At 50.0% G+C, this 16,256-nt stretch overlaps 1 protein-coding gene across 1 annotated transcript in view; it reads left to right on the top strand.

The window, feature by feature from the left end:
* The first annotated feature begins 6,699 nt into the window (after positions 1-6,699).
* LCMT1 (leucine carboxyl methyltransferase 1) overlaps positions 6,700-16,256 on the top strand; it is a 30,583-nt gene continuing 21,026 nt past the window's right edge. The window contains exons 1-8 of the mRNA XM_069734545.1: positions 6,700-6,841; positions 8,013-8,104; positions 8,973-9,094; positions 10,548-10,624; positions 12,757-12,818; positions 13,755-13,857; positions 14,609-14,729; positions 15,350-15,451. Of these exons, the coding sequence (XP_069590646.1) occupies positions 6,759-6,841; positions 8,013-8,104; positions 8,973-9,094; positions 10,548-10,624; positions 12,757-12,818; positions 13,755-13,857; positions 14,609-14,729; positions 15,350-15,451 (762 nt within the window). The 5' untranslated portion in view covers positions 6,700-6,758. The remainder of the gene's footprint in view (positions 6,842-8,012; positions 8,105-8,972; positions 9,095-10,547; positions 10,625-12,756; positions 12,819-13,754; positions 13,858-14,608; positions 14,730-15,349; positions 15,452-16,256) is intronic.

The following is a 16,256-nucleotide window of genomic DNA, read 5'->3' as shown; positions in this document are numbered from 1 at the left end:
TTAGCAGGCAATGGTCGGTCTTTATGTGAGGAGATATTATTTTTCTCTTTTTTGTCCAGGCGGTGCGTTACGTATCCTGGGAATCAGCCTAATAACAGGGTGTAGCCATATCTGATGTGACTGATGTGTTATCACTGTGAGACATCGTCGCGTGGCATTACGTGGGTTAATAGTCAATTATCAGTCACGGGATTACGAGCCGGCTGTGCCCGCCGCCATTACACAGTGTCATGCCTCCTGGCTCATCTGAGGCTCTGGCACGCCATGCTTTACACTGCAGCTTTGCTTTTAGCTCCACAAGAAGTCCATGCATGGGGAGATTTCCAAATAAGACGTCTTTAGGTACCGCGATGGAGGAGACTTGAGGCTGGGGTGACTCGGCGGCACAAAACGGCGGCACAATACTCATCGCCAATGGGGCCACGAGACAGCCGTGAAGGCGGATGGTCTTTGGTCGCCCCATTGGGGGCTGCATAGGACTGCGACATGCCGAATGGGGGCGACCTGCGGCCTCATATCCAAAATGGCTGTGCCGCTCTCGTGTTAGGTTCCCAATTGCAAGGTGCCCATCCCCGCCATCTTGGTGCCGCCATATAGTCCTAGCCTGGAAATTAGGAGGTGATGAGTCGTCAAACCTGCAGCTCCGCAACATAAGGAGGTCCTAGGTAGTAAAATCGGAGTGCTATAGACACCGCAGAATTTTACAGGGTTTCTATCAATTTACGTCATCGCGCTGCGTAATTCTTGATGGAAACCCAGAACGTCGGGACAAACCCATATCTGTCCTCAATTAGTCCATGTGTTATTACACAGAGCCCTTGGGTGATGCCCAGGGGCAGATTTGGGATTGCACTGGTCTCTAGTGCCGTGACTTAAAGGGGTGGTCTGGGAATATTGCATTGATGGCCTATACTTAGGATAGGTCATCAATATCTATTGATGGAGGTGCGACACCAGACGACGACGACCAGAAGTGTTCAGTTACTGTATGTAGCTGCACGGCTCCGCTACCTGTATAGAGGCGGAGTAACACCCTATTGCTTACAATAGGAGCAAACCCGGCCATGGCCACCACGCAGGTGACCGAGCTGCATAGATCCACAACTGAGCACTTCCGGTAGCGGGATCAGCTGTCGTACCCCTACAGGTCAGATCCTAAGGATAGGCCATCAATGTAAAATTCCCAAACAGCAATATACATATACTGTATGTGCTAAGGTTCCCTTAACATGACTTATGGAGTGTCACTGCACAAAAGGAATATATAGATGCAGATATGGGTTAAACTGATGGGTTATTAGAGCCAATGTTATAACTTTGCCATGTGTTTGGCATCCAACTGAAAAAAATATCAAGAGGTGGAGTATTGGTAGAAGTGACCTGTCATCCAGCTGAAAAGGACATCAAAGGGTGGAGTATTGTGAGAAGTGACTGGTCATCCAGCTGAAAAGGACATCAAGGGGTGGACCACTGTGAGAAGAGACTTGCCATTCCATTGAAAAGCACATTAAGGGGTGGAGCAACGTGAGAAGAGACTTTTCATCGAACTGAAAAGGACATTGCGGGGAGGAGCGTTGTAAGAAAAGACTAAAAAGAATATTAAGAGGTGGAGCGTTGTAAGAAAAGACTGTCATTCAGCTGAAAAGGACATTGAGGGGTGGAGCATTGTAAGAAAAGACTAAAAGGGGTATTAAGGGGTGGAGCGTCGTAAGAAAAGACTAAAAAGGGTATTAAGAGGTGGAGCGTTGTAAGAAAAGACTGTCATTCAGCTGAAAAGGACATTGCGGGGCGGAGCATCGTAAGAAAAGACTAAAAAGGGTATTAAGGGGTGGAGCGTTGTAAGAAAAGACTGTCATTCAGCTGAAAAGGATATTGAGGGGGCGGAGCGCTGTTCCAGCTTTGATGGAAATAAAGCACATATAGGAGGAGTCCTGCTCTACCTGTCCGAGACTGGGGTATCTTTAATCATCCTTCCAGTCCAGGGCATGTAGTTACAGCTCAGTGCGGCACTGTGTGCTCACCACCATGACTACATTAAATGGTTACTTCCCTTCTTCATGAATAGAGATGGTCGGATAGAGCTCGTAAATACAAACACGTTTCCAATTTACTGCTTATTAAAATTTCCAGCCGTTCTTGAGTTATTAACACTTTTCTTTTGTTTACACCTCGTTGCCTTGGAGACCGACCACCGCTACTAGACAGCAAAACATGCTCAGTGCTTAAGTTCTTATCTAGTGAGCTTATAAGAAATGTTTTGAAGCTGGTGGGGATCCCCGGATCATGCTGTGACCTCTTAATTCTGGACAGTGCTTTCAAGTTAGGCAGCAGAGGTGGTCGGTCTCCAAGGCATCAAGCTGTGCACAAAAGAAAAAAAAATGCTAATATCTCAAGAACGGCTGCAAATTTTAACAAGCAGTAAATTGCAATTATGTTTGCTTTTACGAGCTCTATCCAACAATACCCATCTATGACGATGGTGAATAACTCTTTAATGAATGAAGCACGTTTTATTTCCACCGTGCAGCGCAGTAATAGACACCTGTCATCTCCAGGATTACTCATATTCCTTTAACTGCCTCCTATTTAGCCTCATTGTGTAGGTCATTGATGCCATGTTACCTGGAAAGAGCAGCGCAGGACATCGAGGGAATGCTAGAAATGTGGGGGTTGACCAGGACTTGCTGGGAGTTGTAGTATTGCTACAGCTGTAGAGCTGGAGGCTGTTAGGGCTTGCTGGGAATTGTAGTATTGCAACAACTATAGAGTTACAGGCATAAGGGCTTCCTGGGAGTTGTAGTTTTTTTTTAACAGAAACAAAGACACAGGTGTTAGGGCTTGCTGGGAGTTGTAGTTTTGCAACAACTATAGAACCACAGGTGTCAGGGCTTGCTAGGAGTTGTAGTTTTGCAACAGCCATAGAGCTACAGGTGTCCGGGCTTGCTAGGAGTTGTAGTTTTGCAACAGCTACAGACCACAGGCATAAGCGCTTGCTGGGAGTTGTAGTTCTTCAACTGCTTTATAACTATAAGGCTATCCTCACATCTGCATCATATTAACAGAAACTCGGAATCCAACCCAAGGAGGGGCCCGTGGTATGGCAGACACAAGGGGCGGCCGACAGACCCTACTGACTGGTAATAGGGCACGGAAATATCATTTTATGCGGCGAACACTGAATATGATGGAATCTGTATCTGAGCCTCAACAATGTGAACAGAACCTATAAAAGAACTAAGACTGTGCTGCCACCTGCTGGTAACTTCTCAGAAAGCACCATGAGAAATAAGACAAGTGGGAAGGTTCACCTTCCAACATCAGTAAAATGTCAGATGTGGGGGTTGTCCAGAGTTAGAAAATAGCTGTTTACAAGAAAAAAGCAATAGCGCCACACCTGTGTGCAGGCTCAATCTGGTATTAAAAGTCAGCCCTATTCATTTCCAAAGAGCTGAGCTGTTTTTCTAATCGTAAAGATGAATGACATATTCTATGTAGCTGCAGTGTGGCCTGTGGAAGTCTATGGGTATCGCAACATGGAGTCTGGGGGTCCCTTGGAGGTAACACTGTCAGACTGACTGAGGAGGAGGATGATGATGCAGGAAAAAAATTGCATTGTTGTGCACAGTCAGCAACTAAATGTATCTGTTCTCATGTCACAGCCCTGCTCGGTGGCTGAGTGAGGGGTTCGTTTATTCGCTGCTCCTCTGGCAGTTGAGACAGATGTAGAGCTGTTTTTTTCAGGCTGCAGCCAATCCTCACACGTGACTAGGACGGGTTGCAGTTTGAAATATGTTATGACGGCCATTTGGCTTTGTATCACATTCCCAGGGAACCCTTTTAAGATATAAACTGGCCAGTTTTATTGTTTTAAAGTTTTATTGTTTTTTACCTATGCAAGGATTCGGGAATCCACGAGAGTGCGGAGAGGCACCAACGCGGAGCCGGCATCTAAAAGACTCTGTGTGCACAAAGCCCTACAGGTACCAGGTCAGACAGTAAGGATCTCACATCAATACACGACAGTGCCAGGACCCCACTGATGTAGACCACCCAAACCTCACACAATAGAGAGCTCTAGACGGGCATCATTCAGGACCCCAAAACAGAGGGTGCAGACCACTCACTGCAGAAAACCTTCACAGGAAAAACTTCTTACATCCTCCAAAGCCTCAAACATTACACAGAACCCCACTTTATACACCCCCAAATCCCACCACAGACATCCCCCAGCATTGTGCCCCCCAAATCCCCCCACAGACATCCCCAGCATTGTGCCCCCCAAATCCCACCACAAACATCCCCCAGAATTGTACATCCCCCAAATCCCACCAGACATCCCCCAGCATTGTGCATCCCCCAAATCCCACCACAGATATCCCCCAGCATTGTGCCCCCAAATCCCACCACAGACATCCCCCAGCATTGTGCCCCCAAATCCCCCCACAGACATCCCCCAGCATTGTGCACCCCAAATCCCACCACAGACATCCCCCAAATCCCACCAGACACCCCCCAGCATTGTACATCCCCCAAATCCCACCAGACACCCCCCAGCATTGTACATCCCCCAAATCCCACCAGACACCCCCCAGCATTGTGCCCCCCAAATCCCCCCACAGACATCCCCCAGCATTGTGCCCCCAAATCCCCCCACAGACATCCCCCAGCATTGTACATCCCCCAAATCCCCCCACAGACATCCCCCAGCATTGTACATCCCCCAAATCCCCCCACAGACATCCCCCAGCATTGTGCCCCCAAATCCCCCCACAGACATCTCTCAGCATTGTACATCCCCCAAATCCCCCCAAAGACATCCCCCAGCATTGTACATCCCCCAAATCCCACCACAGACATCCCCCAGCATTGTGCCCCCCAAATCCTCCCAGACATCCCTCAGCATTGTGCCCCCAAATCCCCCCACAGACATCCCCCAGCATTGTACATCCCCCAAATCCCACCAGACATCTCCTAGCATTGAGCCCCCCAAATCCCCCCAGACATCCCCGGGCATTGTACATCCCCCAAATCCCCCCCACAGACATCCCCCAGCATTGTTCCCCCCCAAATCCCACCACAGACATCCCCCAGCATTGTACATCCCCCAAATCCCCCCACAGACATCCCCCAGCATTGGACATCCCCCAAATCCCCCCACAGACATCCCCCAGCATTGTACATCCCCCAAATCCCACCACAGACATCCCCCAGCATTGTGCCCCCCCCAAAATCCCACCACAGACATCCCCCAGCATTGTGCCCCCCAAATCCCACCACAGACATCCCCCAGCATTGTGCCCCCCAAATCCCACCACAGACATCCCCCAGCATTGTGCCCCCCAAATCCCACCACAGACACCCCCCAGCATTGTACATCCCCCAAATCCCCCCACAGACATCCCCCAGCATTGTGCCCCCAAATCCCCCCACAGACATCCCCCAGCATTGTGCCCCCAAATCCCCCCACAGACATCTCTCAGCATTGTGCCCCCAAATCCCCCCACAGACATCTCTCAGCATTGTACATCCCCCAAATCCCACCAGACATCTCCCAGCATTGAGCCCCCAAATCCCCCCACAGACATCTCTCAGCATTGTACATCCCCCAAATCCCCCCAAAGACATCCCCCAGCATTGTACATCCCCCAAATCCCACCACAGACATCCCCCAGCATTGTACATCCCCCAAATCCCACCAGACATCTCCCAGCATTGAGCCCCCAAAATCCCCCCAGACATCCCCCAGCATTGTACATCCCCCAAATCCCCCCACAGACATCCCCCAGCATTGTACATCCCCCAAATCCCCCCACAGACATCCCCGGGCATTGTGCCCCCAAATCCCCCCACAGACATCTCTCAGCATTGTACATCCCCCAAATCCCCCCAAAGACATCCCCCAGCATTGTACATCCCCCAAATCCCACCACAGACATCCCCCAGCATTGTGCCCCCCAAATCCTCCCAGACATCCCTCAGCATTGTGCCCCCAAATCCCCCCACAGACATCCCCCAGCATTGTACATCCCCCAAATCCCACCAGACATCCCCCAGCATTGTACATCCCCCAAATCCCACCAGACATCTCCCAGCATTGAGCCCCCCAAATCCCCCCAGACATCCCCGGGCATTGTACATCCCCCAAATCCCCCCCACAGACATCCCCCAGCATTGTTCCCCCCCAAATCCCACCACAGACATCCCCCAGCATTGTACATCCCCCAAATCCCCCCACAGACATCCCCCAGCATTGTACATCCCCCAAATCCCACCACAGACATCCCCCAGCATTGTGCCCCCCAAATCCCACCACAGACATCCCCCAGCATTGTGCCCCCCAAATCCCACCACAGACATCCCCCAGCATTGTACATCCCCCAAATCCCACCAGACATCTCCCAGCATTGAGCCCCCCAAATCCCCCCAGACATCCCCCAGCATTGTACATCCCCCAAATCCCACCACAGACATCTCTCAGCATTGTACATCCCCCAAATCCCACCACAGACATCCCCCAAATCCCACCACAGACATCCCCCAGCATTGGACATCCCCCAAATCATTCTCAGACATACACTCCGAGGACTCCGCCCCACACTCCGAGGACTCCGCCCCTTTCTCCCCTGCAGCTTCTCATTGGTGAATTGCGGATTGTGCTCTGGGAGAAACAAGCGACCACGTGACCGCCGAGACAACTAACGGAAGTGACGTCACGCCTACCCGGAGCCCATACAGTGTAACACCTACAGCAGAGAACCATGTCCGCTGCCACCGGACAGGACTCTGACACCGCGGACGAGGCTGTGAGGGGCACGTGCGATGACGCCTCTATCTGTAAGAGGTGAGGGAGGACCGGAGCCGTCATTACATGTAACTGGCAGTGGTCACCGAGGAGCCTCCATAGGATGACCGAGCCTCGTATGACAGGGGGCGTCCACACTGCTCGTGACTGCGGCAAGAAAACATGGAAATGGTCTTAACAAAATCTCCAGCCGTTTTGTGTACACAGCTCCCCTGCAGACCTGTGTGTCTCCAGTTATGATGTTTTGTGTACACAGCTCCCGTGCAGACCTATGTGTCTCCAGTTATGCTGTTTTGTGTACACCGCTCCCGTGCAGACCTATGTGTCTCCAGTTATGATGTTTTGTGTACACAGCTCCCATGCAGACCTATGTGTCTCCAGTTATGCTGTTTTGTGTACACAGCTCCCCTGCAGACCTGTGTCTCCAGTTATGATGTTTTGTGTACACAGCTCTCGTGCAGACATATGTGTGTCCAATATTTATATGTTCACCTTCTGCCCCCCGGCGGCTCTTGCACACTTCTGATTGTGTCTCCCACCCATCAGCTTGCTTCCTTTTTAATCTTGTCACATGACCACTGCAGCCAGTCATTGGCCGCCGATTGTTCACAGTGATGTTTTGGAGGTGAGGGGGAGCACAGGAGCGGCGGGGGGGGGGGGGGCTCTGTAGGTGGACAGGTATATTTATTTTATGATTATTAGAGGCCGCTCGCCCCTCCTCGTGCCTTATAGACCCCCGTCCTTTGCAGATCAGGAGCATTTCTTCAGCTATGTAGATGGAGGCAGTCAGGATCCTCCGGGGTTCGGTGTCGCCTCTGGTTTGGGGCAATATCCAATAATCCGACTCCCAATCCCTTTCCTTAGGCTCCGGCTGCCATTTCTGCCCTTTGTCCTCCCGGCCGGTCACTACTAAGACTGCTGGGGTCATAGTTGGGCTCCTGCTGACTCCCATTACTGATGGCGCCCTCTCAGCTCCAAAACCTCTGCCACCCACCTGTCTGCACACGTACCTGGTGCGAGGGGCTGCGGCTCCTCCGCTGCTGTGCACCGCCTCCCAGCGGATCCACAACTGCTGTTCATGTAAATCGGAAAATCTTCAGGTGTAATAATTGGTTGTGATCTGTGTGATGGAAACGGCCAGAAGAAGGGACTGTCAGCGCCGGGGACTGTCAGTCACAATGATTCTCATCAGATTTCTTCTCATTTCCAGATTTGCTGTCAGTGTCGGTTACTGGAAGGATCCGTACATTCAGTATTTTGTGAGGCAAGCAAAGGAGCGTAAAGCCCCGGAGATCAATAGAGGCAAGTGTGTGTGGGGAGGGAATGATTTGGCTCAGTGTGTGCAGGGACCGGTCGGGCGCGATGATGCGTGCGGGGGATTGGTCAGGCGCGGGGTACCAGTTGGGTGCGATGGGGCGCGCGGGGGACCAGTTGGGCGCGATGGGGCGCGCAGGGGATCGGTTGGGCAGGATGGGGCGCGCGGGGGATCGGTTGGGCAGGATGGGGCGCGCGGGGGATCGGTTGGGCAGGATGGGGCGCGCGGGGGACCGGTTGGGCAGGATGGGGCGCGCGGGGGACCGGTTGGGCAGGATGGGGCGCGCGGGGGACCGGTTGGGCGCGATGGGGCGCGCGGGGGACCGGTTGGGCGCGATGGGGACCGGTTGGGCGAGATGGGGCGCGCGGGGGACCGGTCGGGCGCTAGTTGTCGCGGCATGAGCATTCTCCTCCCAGTTCCTCTCTGCAACCCCCGCTCACTTCTATACTGAGACACCTGGCAGTGTAGCGAGCGCCTTCAGTGAGAAGAGGGCAGAGAATTAATTTTCTATGTGTGACCTGACTTCATTTCTTCATTTTTTCTGCAGTGTAGTTTTCTTTAACCCCGCTGGCGTTCTCAATGGCGGCATTTAAAGGGTTAAATGGAAGCTGGCCCCCATTTCATCAGTACGGTGGGGTCCTGCCTATGAAATGCCGCCTGCACCCGCACGTTACGGCTCTGCTTCTGATCCCGCTCCATGTAGTGATGACTTACGGCGGTCGTTGCAAGGGGGTTAAAAGAAACCCAACTTCTGCTGCACAATCCTAATAGAGACATAAGAGTATAAAGTTTTGTCTTTTAAAATATGAAAAAACGCGCTTTAAACATCTAACGCTCCATCTTGTCATTTCTTAGGTTACTATGCCCGGGTGCAAGGGGTCAATCAGCTGCTGAACGCCTTCCTCAAGAAGACGGAGTACAAGTGTCAGATAATCAGTCTCGGGGCCGGGCTGGACACCACGTTCTGGAGATTAAAGGTAGGACCCAGGACATGAGATCCTGCAGACTGAGAGATCCTGGGGCGTCTCCTGCTGGTTCAGCGTCTTTGCAGAGCGTAGATCCCGTGCACATCACCTTGCATAGCGCGCACACCATGTACAAATGCCCATACGCCGGGCATTTGTACCACGCTTTGCCCCAGTCGTCCTCCAACCTGTGGCACACCAGCCGCCGGGAAACTACAACTCCCAGCATGTGCTGACAGCTGGAGGGCCGCAGGCTGAAGATGATTGCTTTGTGTGGTCATTCGAATGATGAAGCGAGAAGCTGTTATCAGACTCCTGATAACTTTGCACATTACGTATCTGGCCCTTATCGCTGCTGCCGATATTGGAGATTGCGATGTGATAAAGGCTCCCGAGTTTGTCCGCGAGAATTATTAACTTTGAGTGTGCTGGGACTAAAGAAGTGACCTCTGGCTGCTGGAGAATTCTGAACCATTCCGCTCCCCTTTGTCTAAGCACAAACCTACTGTCTGTGGCCTTTAGATGTTACCGAACCAATACACAAGTAAAATGGGGAACGCAATGGCAAGATATTCCATGAGATTTAACAACCTATAATACTTCTCACCACTGGATGGCGCCAAACTCTGCTGAGACAGAACATGAGCGGAGCAGACAATATTTCAATTTGCTTGTTTTTGTTTTTTTTTCTATTGGGTGAGAATTTTTAATGTCTTTTATTATGCTATGGGGTCTTTTCATAAAAATTATTCTATAACACTTTGGCCTTTTATGCTTCAGAAAAATGGCCGCCAGCTGCTGCTGTTTTACTAAATTTGCGCAGAAATGAGTTAAAAAAAAAAAAAAATCCGCATTTTGGCTAATAAGATTTTTGTAGAATTCAATTCCACTCATTCATTTCTCTTTTCTAAAAACTTAAATATTGATAAAATCAGGTTTTTTAGTTCTTGTTTTTATTTTTATACTAGTGTTATCTCATCTCGGACGTTACTGCACTGTCTTTGAGACAACGGTAATCGGGGAAAAAATCAGCACAGCGTGAAAGCGCCAAGGGTCAAGGGACCTGTTATGGGGTTTATTGGATGCGAAAACTGTAAATGTTTAATTCTTTCTTATCTGTAGATGCTGAAAGTCACTACTGTGAGACAGCGGCTTGTGCAGATTATCTGCGGAGCGTTGTCCCTGCAGGGATCGGCTGCGCGGTACATGGCGCCTGCAGAGTCCATGGTGCACTCGTTTAGTGTCACCCCTGTGCTAATAAGGTCTATGAGCCCATCTAGGAAAGGGCAGCACTGGGCTGAGCTCTTCTGGGGAGATCGTCTTCTTCCCACTGCGTTGGTCCGAAAACCAAAGACCTGGGACAACTCCATGTACATTAGAATCGCCGACAAGTCTCCATCTTTTTCCATGATGGATGACGACATTTCCAGCAGTTTTTAGCCATTTTGTTTATTTGTTTTCACAGGATGAAAATATTCTGCCGACGAAGTACTTTGAGGTCGACTTCCCCTCGATAGTGGCCAGAAAACTATATAACATAAAGTAAGTCAGCGCAGGTGTGTCCAGTTGGGGGTGAGAAACAGTGAGGCCGAAATCCAGTAATTCTGCAGGAACGTAACGTCAGATGTACACGGCCGCTGCCATCCAAGGACAGCACCACAACTATAACCTGGCTGTGTCTGGTACTGCATCTCATAAATGCAACTACACAACTTCATAAAGTTGGGTAAAATATAAAGAAAAAGAATAAATGATATAGTGTATTCATATTTAATCACAGATCAGAAGGTGAACATTGTACATTTTTCCATTTTTAATTGGAAATTGGTGACAGAGAGGATTGTTGTCCCATTCTTGTCTGATGTCAGATTCTCGCTGCTCCACAGTGTGCCCAAAAATGTTTGCTTCATAATTTTTAAAATGTTGAGGTTTTCCGCTCGCTCCCTCTCCTCTCGGCGCTGGGGCTTGGGCGCTCCGTCTCGTCTCCTCTCAGGGCTGGGGCTGGGGCGCTCCGTCTCGTCTCCTCTCAGGGCTGGGGCTGGGGCGCTCCGTCTCGTCTCCTCTCAGGGCTGGGGCGCTCCGTCTCGTCACCTCTCAGCGCTGGGGCTTAGGCGCTCCGTCTCGTCTCCTCTCAGCGCTGGGGCTTGGGCGCTCCGTCTCGTCTCCTCTCAGGGCTGGGGCGCTCCGTCTTGTCTCCTCTCAGCGCTGGGGCTTGGGCGCTCCGTCTCGTCTCCTCTCAGCGCTGGGGCTTAGGCGCTCCGTCTCGTCTCCTCTCAGCGCTGGGGCTTGGGCGCTCCGTCTCGTCACCTCTCAGCGCTGGGGCTTAGGCGCTCCGTCTCGTCTCCTCTCAGGGCTGGGGCTGGGGCGCTCCGTCTCGTCTCCTCTCAGGGCTGGGGCGCTCCGTCTCGTCTCCTCTCAGGGCTGGGGCGCTCCATCTCGTCACCTCTCAGCGCTGGGGCTTAGGCGCTCCGTCTCGTCTCCTCTCAGCGCTGGGGCTTGGGCGCTCCGTCTCGTCTCCTCTCAGCGCTGGGGCTTGGGCGCTCCGTCTCGTCTCCTCTCAGGGCTGGGGCGCTCCGTCTTGTCTCCTCTCAGCGCTGGGGCTTGGGCGCTCCGTCTCGTCTCCTCTCAGCGCTGGGGCTTGGGCGCTCCGTCTCGTCTCCTCTCGGCGCTGAGGCTTTTGCGCTCCGTCTCCTCTCGGCGCTGGGGCGCTCCGTCTCGTCTCCTCTCGGCGCTGGGGCGCTCCGTCTCGTCTCCTCTCGGCGCTGGGGCGCTCCGTCTCGTCTCCTCTCGGCGCTGGGGCGCTCCGTCTCGTCTCCTCTCGGCGCTGGGGCGCTCCGTCTCGTCTCCTCTCGGCGCTGGGGCGCTCCGTCTCGTCTCCTCTCGGCGCTGGGGCGCTCCGTCTCGGCGCTGGGGCGCTCCGTCTCGTCTCTACACCTTTGCAATTTTAGTTTGATCGGTTTTCTGAAATTGTTCCTTAATTTTTACACGTTGTTCAGATTGGTGACCTCTGAGCATCTTTGCTTCGGTGAGACTCTGCCTCTCTAACATGCTCTTTTTATACACATTAGTGCCACTTGCCTTTCTTCAAATGAAATGGAAACGTGTCCATCGATGATCTTCTGATCCGAGTTGTTCTGCAAATATAATTTGCTATTTAACAGACTTCCAGATTATTTAATTCCTGTTTTCTTTACATTTTACACAGAGCCCCAACTTTTTTTTTTATAATCCTTCTCGTAGTGTGAGACCCTTCACTTAGGACACAGTTTTTGCTGTCCCTTTACCCTAATACAGGATACATAGAGGGGTTGTCCTTGCGGTTTGTGTCCTTTATCACTGACACCTTAGGAACCGTACGACCCCAGACATTAAGTGTCTGTATTAGTTAGCGAATAACTGTTGACTATTCATAGATATGTGTTTAATTTATGGAGGTCCAGGGACCGCTTTTGACCCACAGTGATCTACTGGCTGCTGTGGTTCAGCACTAGACAATGTTTTTTTTTTTTTTTTATATCGCTGTCATTTACCACAGCCGCTATTTCATCTTGCCAACAAAATCCTCTGGACATAGTTGAAGTCTTAATCCGAGTTGTAAAACCAGAGAATGATTTCTTTCCTTAAGTTTATAGATTAACTTGAATGTTTTTTTTTTTTTTTTTTTTTTTTAATAGATCAAAGCCTCCATTGTCCAAGCCGATAATGGAATCCCATTCTGGAGAGTCGCTCCTTATAGGTGGGTCTGGGGTCTGCGCAGGTGGTTGGGATTCTTCTTCACCCCCTCTCCCATAGACGTTAGTCTAACGCTTCATAATTCATTGATTATGGGGGTCCAGCCGCTGGGACCCCCACCGGTATTCATAACCGGGCATTTATAATCCTCGTTAGAAGGAAGCAGCGGTCGCATGCACATCCGCGGCTCCATTCATTCGAGAGCGCTGCACTGGAGCGGCGGTCGAGTATGTGCACCACTACTTCTATGTTATAAGTGCCCCAATAGGTGCGAGGACACCCACCGATGAAGACGTGGTCGCTTATTCAGTAGAGGATGTATTGACCAGACGGACCCTATAAGTCTCATCCCCCTCACCCACCCCCCAATACGAGTTCTCATTGATTCATATCTGTGGTCAGCATTTATCACTTATTTATCTTCCTATATTGACACGTCATAAAGCAGTACTATCGAGGGAAGGGTGCAGATTGTTGGTGAGCGTGTGCACTTTGTCCCCTCCGCGTACCCCTGCATTTTAACCCATAGGTAGAAGTCCAGAAAGCTTGGATCGTGGTCTGTGCACTGATGCCAGACTCTTATCTGGCCCGAAGAGAATGGGAGATGTCTCTGCCGTAGAGAGAAAGCAGAGGAAATCGTCTTATTAATGGGGTTTGCTGTTAGATTAGTGGGGTCCGCACCTCCTGGAACGCTGCCGATTGGCACAAAGAAGGGGGTATGTGCAGCTCCAGCAGGTTTATAAATGAACGGCGCTACCTTCCTGTGTGTCCAGCAGTCCCTTGATTAGGTTGATCATCAGAGATCTGGGGTGCAGGGTCTTCAGGAGGGATCTGTGATATTGTGGCGCGATCACAGAGCCATCATAGCGTCTCCCCCCACTGATCACCCATGTCCAGGCTGTGCCCCTTCCTGAGACCCGATTGTTTGACTCTCCCATAGATTCCCACAGCCTGGACTCTTCGCACTATTCCATCATCGGCGCCGACCTGAGACACCTGAAGGACATGGAGGACAAGCTAAAGAAATTTGGCATGGACCCACAGTAAGGTGTCGGTTTATCCTGATTACGTTGAATTTTTTTACATAACAAATATTTGGGTTTTTACCTCCTCGTATAGAAGAGGAGTGAGCCGTTGGAAAGATAAAGGCTGTGTACACCCCTGTTTTTATGAAATGCATGCTTTTTAGCCTAAAAGTAACTTTCGTAATTGGCTTAACTTGACATTCTTGCAGCGCTCGGCTTCTGCGGCTTCTATGTATTACGGTACATAGCCATCTGCAGAATACGGTTCGAAGCCAGATCTGTCAGAAAACGATTTCACTTTCTTGGAGTGATCACAACAAAGTTGCTCAACTTAGATTTGTTTAAAATTGAGGTTCGATGATCACTCGTAAGACCGAACCGTGAGCTGTGTGAACAGCATTCAGCAGCTTGTGATGCACTATGATGCATAGAAGCTGCAGAAGGTGAACGGTGCAAAATTTTTAATCAAACCAAATTACAAAAGTTGTTTGTTTTTTTATTATTTGGGTTATTAAAAATGAATAACTCTTAATGGGTTAACTTGTGGAGAGGAGGAAGATTCAGCAATCCTGGTGTAGCAGAATGGGGACAACCTTCGTTTATGCTCTGTTGACAGGCTCTGTAGTGTTATACACTCTTTTGACTTGGAGCCATGACTTTCTGTATGTAAAATACTTTTTACTCCAGTTACTTTTTGCTTTTAGGGTCTCAGTACTTGCACTGGGTGATGTCGGGTTCAGTCCGTTCTCACGTTCTCTTTGATTTCCAGATTGCCGACTCTTCTCGTGGCCGAGTGTGTGTTGGTTTATATGACTCCGGAGCAGTCTGGAAGTTTGCTGAAGTGGGCTGCAGGCACGTTCCCCACCACCATGTTTATTAATTATGAACAGGTAACCTGGTCACAGGTACTGAAGTAGAGGTGCACATGCTCGACCGTCGCTCCATTCATTGTCTATGGGATTGAGGGAAGCGTCCAAGTTCTGTGTTTAGCGGTACTGTAGACCATGAATGGAGCGGACGCTGATCATTCGCACCTTTGCTCCATTTAGGACAGGGCTGCAGAAGTTTCAGGAACCCTAGTCTCAAGAACGATGTGGGGGTCCCAACTGTGAGACCCTCAGCAGTCCGCACGGTTTTCCCCAAACAGGCAGGTAGTTTCTCACTCCGATCACTGCTGACCCGGACAAATCGAACATCACTCCTGCAGCGATTCATCTTCTTCCACAGACATAAAGACGATAAGGCAGCGGCTTCTTGTCCGCTCTGATCTGTCGACATATCTCTGATTGACAGCCGGCTCCCCGCTGCCTAACTGCGGAGGTTGAGCTTTTCTTCACAAAGGTCCTGCTGGCGGGAGAAAATGGCCATAACTGTCTCATTGATGGCCTGGTCTAATAGCCCGGATCGATGTGAGCGCTCTTCACAAGCTGCGAACCCTCCATGATTATGTGTTAGCGGTAAGAAGAAGTGATGAGGACGCGTCCCTCACCCTCTGCTCCAATATTCACAGGTGAACATGACGGACCGTTTTGGACAGATTATGGTGGAGAACTTGCAGAGGAGACAGTGTAACCTGGCCGGGGTAGAGGCCTGTCGCTCCCTCCAGTCACAGGTCAGAAGCCGCTCGTTATACAATGCGAGGTCCTGTTATCATCCATACTACATCACTAATGTGTTAATTATTTGCTCTGCGCCACTAAATGGGCCTTGGAGGCATCGATCAGTATTGACTCCTCTGTATTTAGTTACTCCGTACTGTACATCATTCCTGCATAATGAGATGTTCACATTCCACTGGTACCTTATCAGGCAAACCTACTGGTTCATACTGGTTTTTAGTGTCTCTTAATGGCAGTAGTTTGTAAAGTTGGGTTGATATTTCTTCATCTGTCTTTCCTATAACTACTATGTACAAGAATATAACTACTATAATACTGCCCCTATGTACAAGAGTATAACTACTATAATACTGCCCCTATGTACAAGAGTATAACTACTATAATACTGTCCCTATGTACAAGAATATAACTACTATAATACTGTCCCTATGTACAAGAATATAACTACTATAATACTGCTCACTATGTACAAGAATATAACTACTATAATACTGCTCCTATGTACAAGAGTATAACTACTATAATACTGCCCCTATGTACAAGAGTATAACTACTATAATACTGTCCCTATGTACAAGAATATAACTACTATAATACTGCTCACTATGTACAAGAATATAACTACTATAATACTGCTCCTATGTACAAGAATATAACTACTATAATACTGCTCCTATGTACAAGAATATAACTACTATAATACTGCCCCCTATGTACAAGAATATAACTACTATAATACTGCCCCCTATGTACAAGATATAATTACTATAATACTGCCCCCTATGTACAAGATATAAT

The sequence above is a fragment of the Ranitomeya imitator genome, chromosome 7, assembly GCF_032444005.1.
Source record: "Ranitomeya imitator isolate aRanImi1 chromosome 7, aRanImi1.pri, whole genome shotgun sequence".
Classification (NCBI taxonomy): Eukaryota; Metazoa; Chordata; class Amphibia; order Anura; family Dendrobatidae; genus Ranitomeya; species Ranitomeya imitator.
The sequence above is the reverse complement of the archived record's forward strand: the minus strand, read 5'-3'. Positions and strand labels throughout refer to the sequence as shown.